At 39.2% G+C, this 17,067-nt stretch overlaps 1 protein-coding gene across 1 annotated transcript in view; it reads right to left on the bottom strand.

The window, feature by feature from the left end:
* Nucleotides 1–16,456, bottom strand: part of kctd12b (potassium channel tetramerisation domain containing 12b) — a 21,657-nt gene extending 5,201 nt beyond the window's left edge. Inside the window, exon 1 of the mRNA XM_016481300.1 lies at nucleotides 15,137–16,456. Within this exon, the coding sequence (XP_016336786.1) occupies nucleotides 15,137–15,953 (817 nt within the window). The 5' untranslated portion in view covers nucleotides 15,954–16,456. The remainder of the gene's footprint in view (nucleotides 1–15,136) is intronic.
* Between the last annotated feature and the right edge of the window lie 611 nt (nucleotides 16,457–17,067).

Consider the following 17,067-nt stretch of genomic DNA (forward strand, 5'->3'; position numbering starts at 1 on the left):
TATATATATATATATATATATATATATATTAAACTTCTTAAAAATATATATTTATATATTTGTGCATCGCACACTATTTTGTTGTGTTGGCTTCTTCTCTGGATTGGGATTACCCTCTTTTGTGTTATTTTAAAATCTGTACAATTTCCTCGGGACCTAAACGTTACAATATATTTATGTAAAAATATTTCTGAATATATTTTAGCAAATATATATATTTATTTCCCCTTTTTTGCCGTATGGTACATCCTGATAGATAGCATTACTGTTTGTCATAATTTAATCCATCATGAATTTCATGAATCCAGGCTGGGTGGTGTTTATATGGGAAGGAGGATACGGGATTTGCTGGGAAGAGTTCCAGGATTACATGCTGCCAAATCTGTTTTGTGTCCCCTGATGTCTGTTTGTTATATCAGCAGTGCAAAGTGTGAGAAAATGATCAGCTGTGTTCAGAGTTGAGAAAATGCCCCTGGCTTTCACTTATGTTCAAGCTCTGGCATCATTTCATCTGCTTCCAATCACATACATAAACAGCCTCATTCAGCCACAGGCTCATCGGCACTGAAACCTGCTCACATAACTGAAAAAACCGACTGCCTCGCAGAAAAACCTGCACATTCCAGTGCGAACTGTCGGCTGTGCCAGTGTGTGTGTGTGTGTGTGTGTGTGCAAAAATGAGTGTCCATATAATGTGGGATGGTGTTTTTTTTTTTGTGAGATTTCAAAGTGTGGCAGAGAAAATCTGCAAGAAGCTCTCATGAGTTTCTCTGAATCTCCATATATATATATAGTTCTTATAAGTCCTAAAAATCTTCTTAAAATGGGTTTCAGTTTCTTTATGCAGTTTTTTTTCCTGTTCATTGTGGGGTGAAATGTGACCTTTAAATGTTTTCATAAGATTTACTCATAGAAGAAATCATCTTGGTTCTGTATATAACCCAGGTTCTCTGAAAAGGGAACGAGATGCTGTCAGCAGCTGACACTATGGGAACATGATCCAGGTCTGGCGATTGTCTGAAACCTGTATAGAATCATGCCAATTCATTGCCATCGTGTTACCGGTGCCATAAAAGTTTGTGCCCATACCATCGCTCCTCAGATTCCCAGCAAGAGAAGGCAGAAGCTAAGGAGTATGGCAAACACTGTACCACAGCAACCTCGGGTAGATATCCTATCCTGCAATAAGACCTAAACCAGACCAATGCAGGAAGAACTCACCAATAAAGCCTTTTTAGAGATGTCAGGGACAATAACATAACCATTTCACAGGGTTATGTTACCTCAAAGGTGTCTTTGGGTCAGAGAAGGGGTGAGGAAACTGCTGTTCAAATGTCACCCGAAACGTCTCCATTGTCACACACATTTTAGGTCTTGGAGTAATGAGCTGATGAGTAGAATCGGGTGTGTTTGATGAAGGAGACATGCATAATGTGTTGGGGCACTCCAGGAAGATGGTTGGGAGTTACTGATGTAAACTACAGCACAACTTGCTCCTGTGCTCCGAGGGTGTTGATGAGCAGATTATGAGGAGAAAACAGTTGTTCAAACATGTACATTTAAACTATTGTCATCCAAAACGTCTCTAGACATCACTCCATATAAGGGGCCCAACATGCACCACCCTTACAAAAAAGAAGTATATTCAAGTGTGCTATTAGTATACTTCTTTTAAACTAAAAAATAGGAAAGGATACTTTGTCTACTTTTTATGTACTTCTCAGAAATATACTTAAAATGACATTTAAGAATACTTGACTTATACTTAGAAAAAGCCTAAATATATTTAAACTATAGCTACTTGTGCTCCGGGAATCCATGTTTTTATTGTTATATGGTAGGGGGCGCTATTACACATCTTCTGTACAGAATTTCCAAAACACAAGCAAAGAAGAAACCGAAACAACAGATGCTTCCACACGTAATCTAACACATTTAGTTCTTTTATGTCATCAGACATAAAACAGCATCAAAACTGTGTAACGTTATGGAATAAAATGTCGACCCATGAAGAGGTATAATGACTGTTGATCGACTCTTCTGAATCCAGTTCATAGTCTTTTTTCAGCTTTTTGTTCAAAATGTTGTTTATTTATTTTTTATTTATGAAACTTATCCACATTCAAGTGTTTATAAAAAAAAGAATGCATGAAGCTAGAATAAAATGTTTTTGTTTACAAGCAGATACCCTGTTCTTTCTTTTGATGTTTGTACGTTCAGATATTCATATGACAAAATATATACAAATTAATACCTAAATAGGGACATAGTAGTAGGATGTAAACTAGTAGTGTGCTCAAAGTTTACTACTGTTATACTTAAAGTATACTTTTTATATACTAGAAAGTGGGCCAATTTAGTCCCAAGGAGTATTGAAATAGTACACTTACAAGTATACTACTAGTACACTGATATTTGTATACTTACTACATAAAGTACACTTAAAAATATACTTGAACTGTACTTAAGTATACTTAATAAAATACACTTGAAGTATACTTCTTTTTGGTAAGAGCATCGAGGCACACCTTGTTGAAACCACAACTTTATGATTGTGTAAACTGAAGTACAACTCCTGTGCTCCAATGGCGTTGATGTGTGGAAGACAAGCAATAAAAAAACTATTGTTAAAAATGCACCGTTTAACTATTGCTGTCTGAAACGAGGAATGTGGCAGAACTGACAAAGAATCCCAAAGGACAGTGAGGAGAAAGGCAGATGCACCTAAAAACAGGAGAACGTAGAGTCTAACTAAACATAAGGGGTCCCACATTTATGCTGGAGACACAAGCTGTTGTAATCATGGCACTGAAGGTAGCATTATTGCACTAAGCATGAACAAAAAATTATTGGATCCAAAACTTACCATTGTTATGCGAAAGGTGACACACGGTGCACCTGACAAAACAGAATCAGTCATCGTGTGATCGAATGTGAATGTTTGGTAGCCCAAAGTGCCAAATCAGAGACAGGGATAGTAAACAGAGACATATACAAGTTGAACGAAATCACATCGTGAGCTCACAGACATGTGCAAACTCCTCGGAGAATATGCTGCACATGGTTTGGAGAGAACAAGAGAAGTAGAGAGTGTCTGCTCGCTCTCAACAGCCTCGAGCTCTGCATCGCATCGCCCAAAACTCTAGAGCATGCAGCACTTTGGCAACCGCAGAACTAGAGCAGTGAGGAACGGCCAGTTATCCTTCTTTCGTCAAAAGAACACAAGCCTCGAGCGAAGCTTTCATTTAAAAAATATCAAAGTGAGGACAGTTCATTGAAGCACCACTTGCACATGCCGAATGCCCAAGCATTTGACACACTATACAACCATCGTCCTTTTATGACATTGGTGACGCAATGCTTCAGATGGCGTTAGTGGCATCAGCTAATAAACTGGTGTGAATCTATACAGGCTTCAGACAGTCGTCACCAGATAATCGTCAGTTGGGAAAGGGAACTCCATTTCATCGTTGTTCTGGAAAGATCTATAAGTGGGTTTAAATATCTTTTCCTCAGCTCATTTCCAGGCAGTCCATCTGTTGTCAGTGGTGCATTTTTACAGCACCATCATCAGCTTCAATGTGTTATGAGAACAAGTAAGTGTGTGTGTGTGTGTGTGTGTGTGTGCACAGCCACGAATGTGAAAAATCATCATCACAATCACGCTCATGAAACAACAGCCCAGTTCAAGATGTTATTTAACATTCAAAGTAAGGTTCATTTCTAGAAAGAGCAGCTGTAACATGCTGTCAGTTAACAGAAAATCATTTATCCTTCAGTTGTCTCAATTGTCACAAAATGCACTGAGACACATGGATAGGGACCATTTACAGAAAAATCTGTCCACAGACATTTCTGTACATTTCTATACACACAGTACTTTAAAGAGGAACCCAGGAACTCTTCTCCTGTAATTTTTAAACTTGCTACACAGAGGGCATTTTCAGGGAAGAAAAATCTTGTTGAAAATCATCACACTCCAATTTTAACTTTAAAGACTGTGTATTATAGTTCTTCATAGATGAATATAAACAATAACTCTTAGCCTTTATTTTTTATATATGCAAAATCAATATACGCTTTTAAGAAAATGTTAAAACATTTACACATTTTTATAATGTATTAACATTTTATAAAAGCAATAAGGATGTCGAGGCTGTTCCTTATGGTGAATATAGTCATCCTGAAGGGTTCTGTTGCATAATGTGCCTAAAAATGCCTTATATTTTGACAATTTAGCATGTCTCTCGCAGTGTATAAACTGAAATGTCTTGCCCTAAGACTGAACTGCATTACTGTAAACATAACTTTTATATATATATATTTTTTTTTTGTACAAATTGCGGAACGAGTCCAATTTATTTTCTGTATCTATTAATAGAGTCAGTAGACTCTGAACTTTTTTCATCAGACATTAAAACATCTTTTTTTTTTTTTAATGAATGAATTGTGCAAATGATTACAGACCCCTTTTTCGAGTTGGTTTTATGCTAGCAATTTCATATATCACACAAGGGCAAAACATAACTGACTGTCTTGAGTGTCTGTTCTCTTGTGTTCACCCAGTGCTGGTTAAGAGCCTGTGATCTGGCCTTGAGTGGGCTGTGAGATGATTATCAAAGAGACAAATGCATAGTGTCTCTATGGTTACGGTTCATAATGGCTTTATGATGTAGTCACATCTCCTCCAGAGGGCACTTTAATGGCTTTGGATTTAAAATGGACTAATCTCAATATTTGTTCACCATACACAAATACAGTTAATCTATCTTAAATGCACATTTAATAACCCTTAGATATTCATGATGTATTTTTGGTCCAGTTAAAAAGTGAACGAAAGCCTACAAATTGGAACCTTGGGCTTTTAAGGTCGCAAAATTTCATCACTTAAAATAGATATCTTTAGATAAATTATATAATTAACCTTTTTTTTCAACGTGGAGAGGGTCATGTCCTCATGGGTACGCCGTGTCGACACATCATGATTAGACATGTAAACTACAAAGCAGCATAAAAGTACATCTAAACAACCAAAGGAAACCACACAATATAGCAATAAAAAAGCTAATAGCCTCTTGGGCAGCGCTTCAACACATGGCATGCTTGCACTTTGGGTGACCCGAGTTCGAGGCTAGTGCTCCTTTCCAATCCCATCCCTACCTGTCTCTCTCTCCCATATTGCATCTTGTCCACTCTATATTGTACCATCTGAATACATTCAGAATAAATTGCTTTAAAGCAGCAGCAGTTAGTAACTAAAATGCATGAATCCACACCACCAGGTGTCACTACAGAAGATTTATTGGTTAAACATGTATACAAATAAATAAACTGAGTCATTATTGAGTAAAAAATCATTTGTGTCCCAAGAAATTCCAGGCTTGCTTTATCACTTGTGTGGCTGCCAAGGAGCGGTTATGGCTTGTTGCTACAATAAATAGTGTTGTTGCATAAAATTAGAACTTGTCAGCAAGCATTTAACATGGACAGTTCTAAGATGAAGCCTGTGCCAAAACAAAATTCAAACCACAGCGACAGATATGATATTTAATTATTCATATTTCTTTCTTTTTTTTTTTCTGGTGCAGCATGACAGATCCGACTGATGGTGATCATACACCTTCACTTCGATGAACCCCTTGCTGAAAATGCATATGTAGAGGCCTACAGCTCAATTGTTTGGACCTTTATAAAGAGATTTTCCATTGTGCTAGAAATTTCAATATGCAGCCAGCTTAAAATCATTTATAAATGTTATCCATGATTTAATTACTTCTGTAATGGGAATAACTTTGTGATCTTTGTGGTAGATCACAGAGGCCCACTGTTGCATTTTGCTAGACTCAGGTTTACACAAAGTGTATATAATGAGGACATTCTGGCATTATCTCTATAAAAAATGGTTAAATAATGTACTTAGAAGATTGCACTGGTGTCAGTAGGCAGTTACCATGTTGTGTTGATTTGGCATGCTGGTAGATTCATTAAAATATTCAAATGTAAAGTAAATATTTTTAAACAGTAACGATTATGTGTGAGCTGCTGCTATATGTGGCTTAACTTTAATTTGAAAAATGAATGTTTAATTGCTATGAAGTATTGCAATGACGCTACAGTGGATTTCTGAAAGATTTTCAAGTTTTTTTTTTTTTTTGAAGGACAGTACAGAGATCAAACAAGAAACAGAGAAACTATGCCACGGGTGAAGTATCACTGCATCGCTGTACATGCTTCTCCATCCGTGCAATTCTCATCTCCATTCCCTCAAGTGTTTCTGAACAATGCAGACATGGGCTGTAATTAATCCCACTGTGTCAATATTTGTCTTTAGAATTTCTTTGAGCTTTCTCCCAGAGTCTCTTGTTTATCTGCAGTGACAGCTGCCTGTACCATGACGGATTCTTACGCATTACACACATGCCAGTCTCAATCTGACTCACAGTATGTGTGTCAATGTAAGCAACAGTTATGGACTGATCTAAATAGGGTGATACAAATAAACAGTAGTCTAGCTAAAATCCTAAGCATTTACAATCCGCATATTGGCAAGTAACCCTGAAATGCACGTCTGCCCAGTATAAAGCTGTGGAGTTGCACAAGTCGCACAGCTTTTCAGTCAGAGGTAAGCGCCCATCCTTGTAAATCTCTTTGGGTCAGGTTACTGAGGAAAGAGCTTTCTGGAGATTATTGACTATTAGAGGGCAGATTAAAGACTCAAGGCTCCAGATGGTTGAGGTGATTCTCAGCACATTTGCTTCTAGTTGGCTCAGCAGTGATGCGGTCTTCACTTCAGCTCCTTTAATAGGTTCACTCAACTGTGAGAACACCAATTCATTGGCCAATGCCGCAAGCACCGCCCACCAAGGTACAGCCTCACCAGTTCCACAAAAGGACCTTCCCACACTGTCACTTCTCAGCTTTCTGTTCTTCAGGAAGATGGTTTATCTGCCCATACTTTTAGAGGAGCCTTGGATTATTATTATATTATTATTGGATATCATGTTTCAACTACCCATGTTGACTAGGGTTTTATTTTTCCACAGGGTGGAACCCCTAGTGGTCAGAAAGCACTTCCCCCTCTGGCTTACATGTGAAGAATAAATTGAAGGTGGACTGGCAGGAGCCAGCCCAGCTAGAAGTGCAGTTGACGAATGCTTCTTGGCCAGCCCTAGTGCCTATTTACCTAGCCAACTCCTGACAGACCTTTTCTAGCTTGGTGGAGCAGAGGTATGCTAGAATGTCAGTGGACTTCAGTGAAGTCTTGGCCTACTCTGCTGTCTAAGCCTTTTTGGACAACTTTGGCCTTAATCGGTAAGCCCTATGTGGCTGCCAGTCAGATGGGTGCAGCTCTGCATACCATGGCAGTACTGAAGCCGTTAAAAAGCTTAGATGAGCGATTTAGTGTTTTGTGCAGCCAAACATACAGTATGTGTGACCGGCTGCTTCATGGCAGGGTTGGTGGTGATGGAGACACATCAGTGGCTAAACTTTACAGATGTCAGAAAAAAAGAAGAAGGCTTTCCTGATGGACACTCTTGTTTCTCAATCTGGGATTCTTGGTGATGCAGTCAATGCTGTTTTGATAAGTTCCACACTGCAAAGAAGTAGTCAGTTTCCGGCAGCTGATTCCTCAATAGCTTCGAGAGCCTGTGGTGCCTTCAGACTCTTAAAGGGATAGTTCACCCAAAAATGAAAATGTTATGTTTATCTGCTTACCCCCAGGGCATCCAAGATGTAGGTGACTTTGTTTCTCCAGTAGAACACAAACGGAGATTTTTAAGTCGAACTGTTGCAGTCTGTCTTATAATGTCAGTGGATGGGAATCACGGCTTTGAGAGTCAAAAAACATACACAAACAAAACCAAATTAAACCCTGCGGCTCGTGATGATACATTGATGTGAAAAGACACAAAAAGATCTGTCTGTGCAAGAAACTGAACAGTATTTATATCGTTTTTTACCTCTGATTTTCACCGCAATGTCTGAACTGTCCTGAGCACCTGCGCGAGAGGAGTCTTCTTCTTCTTCCTGCTTTACGGCGGATCGCAGACTTATAAGTGCATTACCGCCACCTATCTCTCAAATGGACCATTGACACTCCCAATTGAGATTGTAGATAGAGTGTCAATGGTACATTTGAGAAATATGTGGCGGTAATGCACTTATAAGTCTGCGATTCGCCGTAAAGCAAGAAGAAGATGCCTCACGTGCAGGCGATTTTCATTTTTGGGTGAACTATCCCTATAAGGCCAATTCACACCGCACAGACAAACGCCAACAAACACCAACAAACAAGTTGGCTCAAGTTTGCTGTTGGATTTAGAATTTTATTAAAAATAACTGTCATGTTCACACTGCCCCAACAAACACCAACAGACTTCGAGTCACAGAGAGTAACACCGTGTCTTCACCGGACGCATCAGTTGTCGCATCGCGCCGCATCCAGTGAAGACAGAATCACTGATTATAATCAATAGAACCTCTATTGTATTTTGTCGCGTCGCGCCACGCCGTTTGTGTCCGGTGTAGATAGTGCAAGTCTGACTGGGGAAGAAACTGATGATCCTGTAACCACAATCAAAATTTTACTGTTATTAATGTCTTTGTGTGTCCTTCTTCGCCTGAAAAGATGGCAAATAAAATGAAAGAGGCCATGGGTGAAGCACACTTTAAGTGAAATATGCACATCGTCATGGCAATGGTTCGTGGCCACGTTAGAGTTTGTTGTAGTTTGTTGGAAAATGATTTCACACTGCTCAGACATTCCACGACCCAACAAACGCCGATTAAACATGTTCAGTCGGGTGAAAACAAACTCCAACCAACGCCAACAAACGTCAACAGGGGTAACACACTGATCCAACAAACTCCAACAGACTAGTTTGTTGGTGTTTGTTGGCGTTTGTCTGTGCAGTGTGAATTGGCCTTTACCTTTCCAGCTGTGTCCTCAAAAGGAGCAGAAGAGCAGTGAGATGGTCGGGGCCCCTCCTCCTCAGAAAGACTAGGGTCTTCAGACTCACTCAGTAATAAAATTGCACTGGCAGTTAATGTTTCCCATCCTGCGGGTCCAATGGGCCATTCCTGATTAAATGGCCCGTAAATGGAAGGCAGGCTCACTTTGGAGGATTGTGTCACAATGCAAAGGCATATTTCCTTTTCCTCTTTCTGTCCTCTAGATTCTGTTCTGGCAGTCCCGTCGTCTTTAACGTTTCTGTCAACAGCAGATTGAATGTATGTCTTGAACTACAATCTTCTCACTTGTGCTCTGTGCAACATTGCCTTCATAGCACCGGAGATGTGTCTCTTTTACAAAGTTTTCTTTCACACAGTATCCCTATTATGTACGCTGAGTCGTGTATATTGAGTCAGGCATGCATTCTCCTATTCTGGGAGGAGTTTCCCCTCCTGCTTGATCACTTCAGGGTCCAATTCAAAAAGGTCTGTGACACATAGAGGCAAAGCACTTTTCTTTACTCCTCTTACGTGACAGGCTTTCTCCAATCTGCACCCCAACCCACTGATGGGGTCTCTGTTGTAATTGACTTACAGTGACAGACTCTTCCCAATGAAGTGTCAAGAACTGGGGTTGTTTCCATTGTAACAGGGTTTACCTATGAAAGGGAACGGTTCCCATAGGATGGAACAAGCCACTTTATAGCTCTGCCATACTGCCATATGTCTCATTCTCTACTCAGTGAACCTGGGTTGCGTATATAATCAAGACGTTTTACAGTCTTGTGTGTGTTTCACCTAAAATTGTTTAAAATGCTATTTTCAGTTGCTTTAGTTTTTTTTTTTAATGGTTCAGTTGCTCAGTCTGAACCTGAGTTCAAATCCACCTACATCCTTCTGCCTCCACAGGCCTTGTTTCATTGTATGTTATTTGGCTGCGAACTGTGGTATTTTTGCATCATCATTATGAGTATGTACTAGCTGCAACTATTTACTACTGTGTCTCAGCAGGCAAAGACACCAGCTTCACTGCATTATTGTATGGAAGCATATAGGTAGCGAAATTCAATTTAAAATGCAATATGCAAAATGGCAATGCAATATTCAAAATGGTAACGCAATATTCAAAATGGCATTGTATTTCTGTATTTAAATTTATATTTTCCATTACCCATACGTGCAAAGTTTGGTGCAAAAGTAAAATGAAAATTAATTTTAAATTGAATTTCGCTACCTATATGCTTCCATATTATTGAAGTATTTGTCGAATACTTTGCATAGATCAGTGGATGCAAGAGATCCAAAGAATGCGAGGTGCTCTAAAAGCAATTTATTTAGACACAAGCAACAGAAGGAATGCATCATATGATTATATTATACAGTTTTATATACTATAATAATAACTGGGAACATGAAAAGACTGCAAAATGCAAACGATAAATCAAGTTAGGATTGCTTTGGATTGTAAGACTTCACATAAACCGTACCCCAGAACTTCCTCGTTCATAGTTTGGAAAAACTCTTTCACGCCAAATATACTAACTGAACTCTGCTCAAACCAGCATGATTATGCACCGAAATCTCTACTGTGAAAGTGCAATAAATGGAAAACTAAACATACAATGGACAGGAACAGGAATGCTAATGCAATTTCTATCATAATGTGAAGTCAGAAGTTTGTAATGGCATCAAATAAGAATCCTCTAAGCATCAGCTACAAATCAAAAAAGATTCTATTGTACTGAAAAATAGGCATTTCAGTTTGAGTAGGATGTTATTGGATTCTTATTTGAATCCATTAGGTTCCCTATGGATTATCGGTTCCAATTTATGACAGATATTGTAATAGCAATCTTTACATTCCTTGAGGATATTTGGACTAGTAGCTCAGATCATTTTGAAAGAATTTGACAAGAAGTGTCCATAATGAATTATTACAAACTGAATGCAGCATTTTTGGTTCTATTTCTCTAGAGAAAACCCAGAGAAGCAGGGAATTTTTTACATTGAACTTCATTTAAACCAGAAATGATGCGATGAAAGAAAAGCACAGGTTATCAGTTCAGGGGCAAGAGAGTTTCTGCCTGTCTTTCTCAAATTCAGCAAATATGATTTAAGCCCCTCACTGCCTCATTTAATTAGTAAAGCTGATCAATCGAGGCACCATCACCTCCTCCACACATCAAGAGCTGTGTGCCTTCAACCAAAGATATAAATGATTTCAGTGAATCAAATGGCAAAATCCAAGAACTGAAAAACCCAGTTATGATTACTGGGGGGATATATCCCCCCTTAGTGCCTATGATGACTTTGACTGACTTGAGCTCATAGGGAGGCTGAATGGCTGCAGTGCTGCTTAATAGCTGTGCCTGGACCCTATAAATAACATTGGCACACAATGCAACAATTATACCGCTGGCCAGGGTGAAGGATCGACTGTTACACTGTCACAAATCACAACACCATTTAGCTATAGCACAGAGTTTAGATTTATTCAGTGTTGGGAAGGTTACTTTGGAAATGTAATAGGTTACAGATTACAAGTTACCCTATTTAAAATGTAATAGTTCAGTCAGCGCCTGATTTCCACAGACACGCAGAACGTGCAGGATTCATATATTGTCTTTTCGCGGCTCAATATTCACAGACACTAGTCCATATGGCGTTTTGATTCAAGTGCACTGACCTACTTTTGATTTATTCGTCCAAATTTATTTTAAAACCCACCTGCTGTGATCAACATCTACAAATATAAAGTCAACATGAAATGGCATTTACAACCCATTTTACTGCCGTAATATGACATATTTACAATAAAAACAGGAAATCGATTGTACTGACAGAGACAGAGGAAAAGACAGGGAAAAGGAGGGATGGGACACAGGTTGACGCCTGAGCTCTTTTGAGCACTTTTAATAAAACGTAAATTCGTCCCCCGCACTTTTATCGGGCAACTGAGTTCACGTAGAGATTTTCAAAGGTCAGTGTGAATAAATCAAGATTTAAATTCAAAGACACAATATAGTCTATACATGACCTGACGTTTTATCATATCCAAAACGAGGCGATGGGAACATTATGGAGTGCTAAATACTCTCATGTGTATGCTTCATTCACACTCGAAGCTGAAGGGCGCTCTCACGCTGAAAGTCCAAAACGGATTCCAATAGACACTGTAGCTAAGCTGAATAAAAAGAAGAAACATTTTGACTGATGAAACGTGAAGACTCACGATTGCGACAATATACACTCTAAAAAATGCTGGGTTAAATACAACCCAGTGCTGGGTTGTATTTAACCCAGCATTTTTTAGAGCGTACGGTTTATATGTGTTTTTCAAGTCATCTCCAGGTAATAGCCTGGAGTATATGAATGATATACAGTCCTAATTGACACATCGTTTATTACAGTATAGAAACTATAAAATATATTTTCTGCCTTATTCCGTCATAAAAATGGACAACAGCCAAACACCAATCAGAAATTCTCATTAGGAAAATATATAATACAAATTATTGGTTGTTGTCCAGCAGTGTATTTAATTTCTTAGTCAATTAAAAGAGATAAAAAATAAATAAATAAACAAATAAAACCTATCAATTAGATCAAAAAACAAACAAAAAGGTCTTAAATCTGACATTTCTGTTCCCCTCACTTCTGAAATGATGGCTAAATGATGGCCCCTGGTCGCCTGTGATGTTACTTGAGCTTATCATCTTTCAAATTCATTACATTTAATTCCAGGATCTATAAATCCATGCAGCAGTGTTTGAGATGGTTGAGCAGATTAAGGTGATGGTGTGGGTCTACATCTACATCCACCTGTCTGTTTCACTTTCTCTCATCGTATATCAGCTAACAAGGGATGTTAATGTTTCAGACAGCTGCGCAATTTCAGCTCTTGTGACAGTCTCTATATTTGCTGAGCTGAAAAGATATTTAAATATTTTGTTCCCTAGTTCCTCACCGGAGTAAAATATGAGCTGCTCAGTGTGCCAGCACAATCTTGATTAGATAAATTAGACACAGCAACACAAAGGCTGGTTGGGTAATCTGCTTTGACTGAGCTGGTTATAGGTTTGTCCTGGTTTTCATTCTGGCCTTGCCTATGTTCACACTTTGAAGTCTCCGCGGAGGGAACGCCAGAGCAAAATGAAAGAGAGAAATTGGGAAGCAGCGTGATAACAGAGGATTCAGTGGAGAAGAGACTTTAGGGGACAAAGTTTTAATAATCTGATGTAATGCTCCCATTTTCTCTTTAACTGAGCAACGTAGATCTACCAAATATCGGTATTCACCCTGCAAAAATAAATAAATAAATGCAACTAGCATTTAAGACTGAACAAACATAGATCTATTTTAGTAAATCTCATGCTGATTCTGACTTTTATTAGGCTACTCTTAATCTTTAGTGCTTGCAAAATGGTCTTCGATATAGAAATTTCTCTGGTGAACGAGGCACTGAAATTGAGACATGAAAGACTAGCTTGTCTAAATACTGCATTTACAGCATTAACTGTTGCTTTCATTTAATCATTGATATAGCAGGAAATGTGTTTGTATAACATTTTTGACCTGTTTCGATAATATGCAAATGGAACACAACCATTTGTTTTATATTTAGGACAAAATACATGTTGGATAGTTATGTTTTTATTCATGCTTTCATAAAGACACTTTGAGGCTAGCATTTCACTTTAAACAAAGCCCGCACGTAACCTTTAAAAGACTATCAGGAAATTAAGATTAAGGGATTAAGTTCATTTCTGATTGACATAAAATAAATTACTGGTTGGTATGTATTATCCCAAATTACATCTCATAACTAAATTCCACTTTGAGATTTTGTGCCTGTGTTTCAGTTAATGCCAATTCATTAAAAATGAGGTTACAACAGATGCGTTTGTAGGAAATACCTGACATTTACAGCTCTAAAATCACTGCCTAACTCAATCTGAAGAAACAATGGCATCACATTTAATGAAGAAGAAAATATCTACTTAAATCACAATAATATCATGTTCATAATCAAAAAATATATGGTGTTCCATAACAGGCTATGTGGCTTAATATCCAAACATCACTGAATGCATCTAAATAATCAGTTTAAATATATATTTAAATGTAGCATTAAATAAGATAAATTAAATGCATTTAACTCAATAAAAAACCATACTAAAGAATTGAAAAGAATTTACACTAATGGTAAGCGACTGAAATATCTGTTTCATAATAAACAACAAGATGCGGTATAGCTATCGTTCAACTGAACTGGAGACTCAGGTGGACCTAAAAATAAAACTTGAGTGTTCTTGAGTGTATTCTTACACACATAAAACACTGAAAGCTTAATAACACAGCCAATACAGCTGACCGCACTTTCAGGTGGCGTTACACCATTCTGTGCAATTAATGGCTACTAAATCCAAAACCTGCCTTGACACTCTTCATGAGATGTTTAATGCTAGATAAAAATAGTTTGACGCATTGATGTATTCAATGCAAAACAGCTTTTCCAATTGAAATATTCTCCATTACTTCATCTTTTGGTCTAACAGTGACTGTTGAGTAACTGCATCTATCTGTAAAGATGGTTTTAACCTTTTAAAGCCTAGCGGATTCCCTCTCCTTTGGCCCCGTTAAAGGGTTACACACCATAAAAATGACCATCGCATCACGAACAGCTCAAATGATTTTCTCAATATTTCGATTTGTTTGGCACCCTCAGATTCCAGATTTTCAAATAGTTGTATCTCGGCCAAATATTGTCCTATCCTAACAAACCATACATCAATGGAAAGATTATTTATTCAGCTTTCAGATGATGTACAAACTTGACACTTAAGACTAGTTCTGTGGTCCAGGGTCACAAGGGAAGCCCTTTTGAATGGCTCAAGCCTAGTTTAGCAGTTCATCTCCAACTTTTAGCTCGACAAAATACATCAACAACAGCACAACGTTTTGCTTCTCAGAAGCTGAGAAAGGTGAAGGCAGTCTCTCGGTGAGGGGAAGATCAACGGGGCTTGTTTGAAGGGAAGAAAGTTTACTCGAGCGCAGCGGGTAAGAGGCATTAAGGGCTCAGATGTGGGAAAGTCTGGTGAAGGTGGTGGGGATGGTGATCTAGAAGCTTCTACATCTATTGCAGGTGATCTCAGGGAGGAGACGCAGGTTTAAGATAACTCACGGTAGAATACGTATTCGGTGTAGTTGGCCCAGATTTTGTCATCAGTCTGCTCGTGAGCGAAGGCGCACGTCCCCGTGGAGTTGCAGGCCACCATGTGGAAGCCAGCATCCGACAACCTATCAAAAGCCTGCTCCAAGAAAGTAAATTTTAGGTAATAGCGCGCCGTGTAGCGCTCAGGCGGGCGATCGGGGTCGCGGCTCTCGTTCAGCGTTTCCCCGAAAACCTCCTTAGCGAGAGACGTCTTTCCACACACCATAATCCGCGCCACTCGTCGAAACTTGGCGTCTGTTTGGCTATCACGGCCCAGAGTGTAGGAGCCCCGGTAGCCGATGGTGATGAACCCGGAGCACTTTCCGTCGCTGGAGCAAGCAACGGCCCCGACGCTCCGGGCGAAGTCGGCCCCTGGCGAGGGCTCCTCTGGGTCGCTCTGGCAGCCCTCGTCGCCTAGAGAGTTCTGCTTACTGAGCTTTGGTGCCAACAGCTTAACAAGCTCAGGCAGGTTGAAGAACTCAGCCTCTCGCTGCAGCCGTCCTCGCTCCGGGAAATGGTCCGGAAGGACGAGCTGCTGGTCTCGCATGTAATCCAGAATATAACGGAACAGGAATCCGTCTCTGTCGACGAAATAACGACCCTTGGTGTCGCGCGCCAAGCTCTCGGTGCTCTTCTGGCTGAACATCTCCCACAGGAGGGAGTCCGGCACACTTGTTAAAGTCGAGTAGCGGGTGATATACACCTGACCCCCGACATTCAGCTCAATAATTTCCGGAAAGGCCAGTTCCTCGACAGGAAGGCCACTTGCATTGGCAGGTAAAGCCATGTTTCAGAATACAAGACAAATACTTGATGAAAGAACGGAAGACTTAGGAACAGAAATTCACACTTTGTACATTAATGTAAGTGGAGTTTAAAATATCAATATTGTAATGTCAGATATATCCCAGTGAACTGACAATACGTCTCCATTGCACCATCACAGTCGCAAAACACAATTTATGCATAATAATCCGTCAGTAATGAGTTTTAAATCACGTAAATTTGCGCACGTGGCTCAGAAAAGCTCACCAATGTCAAACGCTGCCAAGCAAAAATGGATTCTGCATGGAGTTTTCAGATTATGTCCCTTTCATTTGTCCATAACCGAAGGTCCCAAACATACAGACAAGGTCCGATTCACAGACACCTACCGTCAGTCACACACACAGGGAAAATGCCATCTAAAGAGCCGGCTGTTGAGTAAACGTCAGTAAAATGTCCCCTGAAGAAACAGATGGAAATAACAAAGCGTCATGAGGCTGAGTGTCTCTCGCGCTTTCTCTCGCTGCGCGCACCGCAACCGGACCATAATATTCCCGCGAGCCGGCCACGCCCCAACACAGCGACGTCATCAGCGCTGACTCCGCCCCCCATCATCCGCAAATACTTCATACACGAGATGAAAACTCTTGTTTAATTACCAAAAGTCTTGCACTTTATTGTCTCTCAAACGAATCAGTGCAGAGAACAATACATGTTGAGGCATTTAATAAAACTTTATTTGCTTGGTGACTTATGAAGCATGAAGGCTAATTACTTATGTACTTATTATTTTTATTAGGCTACTTATATTAACTTACATTAATAAAAAATATTGTTTTTGTTTATTGTCAATCGCATCATTTATCTTCTATTAACATTTGTATTGCTGTTACAAATATTATTCAGTTTGGTGGTGTTTTCTGGATTCTGTTCACGTGTCAGTAATACATGTTCAATCATGAATCATCTAAACAACATTCAGATTAATTTGAGAAGTTTAGACGGTACCAATAAAACACACACAACGAAACAGATTTGAAACAAAATATTAAAATAGAAGAATGTAACACTGACATCTAGTGTACAAAAAGCTCTGACCAGATGTTCCAGAATCACACGAGTTTGTCTTTAGTAAC

Source organism: Sinocyclocheilus anshuiensis, unplaced genomic scaffold, assembly GCF_001515605.1.
Source record: "Sinocyclocheilus anshuiensis isolate Anshui unplaced genomic scaffold, SAMN03320099.WGS_v1.1 scaffold585, whole genome shotgun sequence".
NCBI lineage: Eukaryota > Metazoa > Chordata > Actinopteri > Cypriniformes > Cyprinidae > Sinocyclocheilus > Sinocyclocheilus anshuiensis.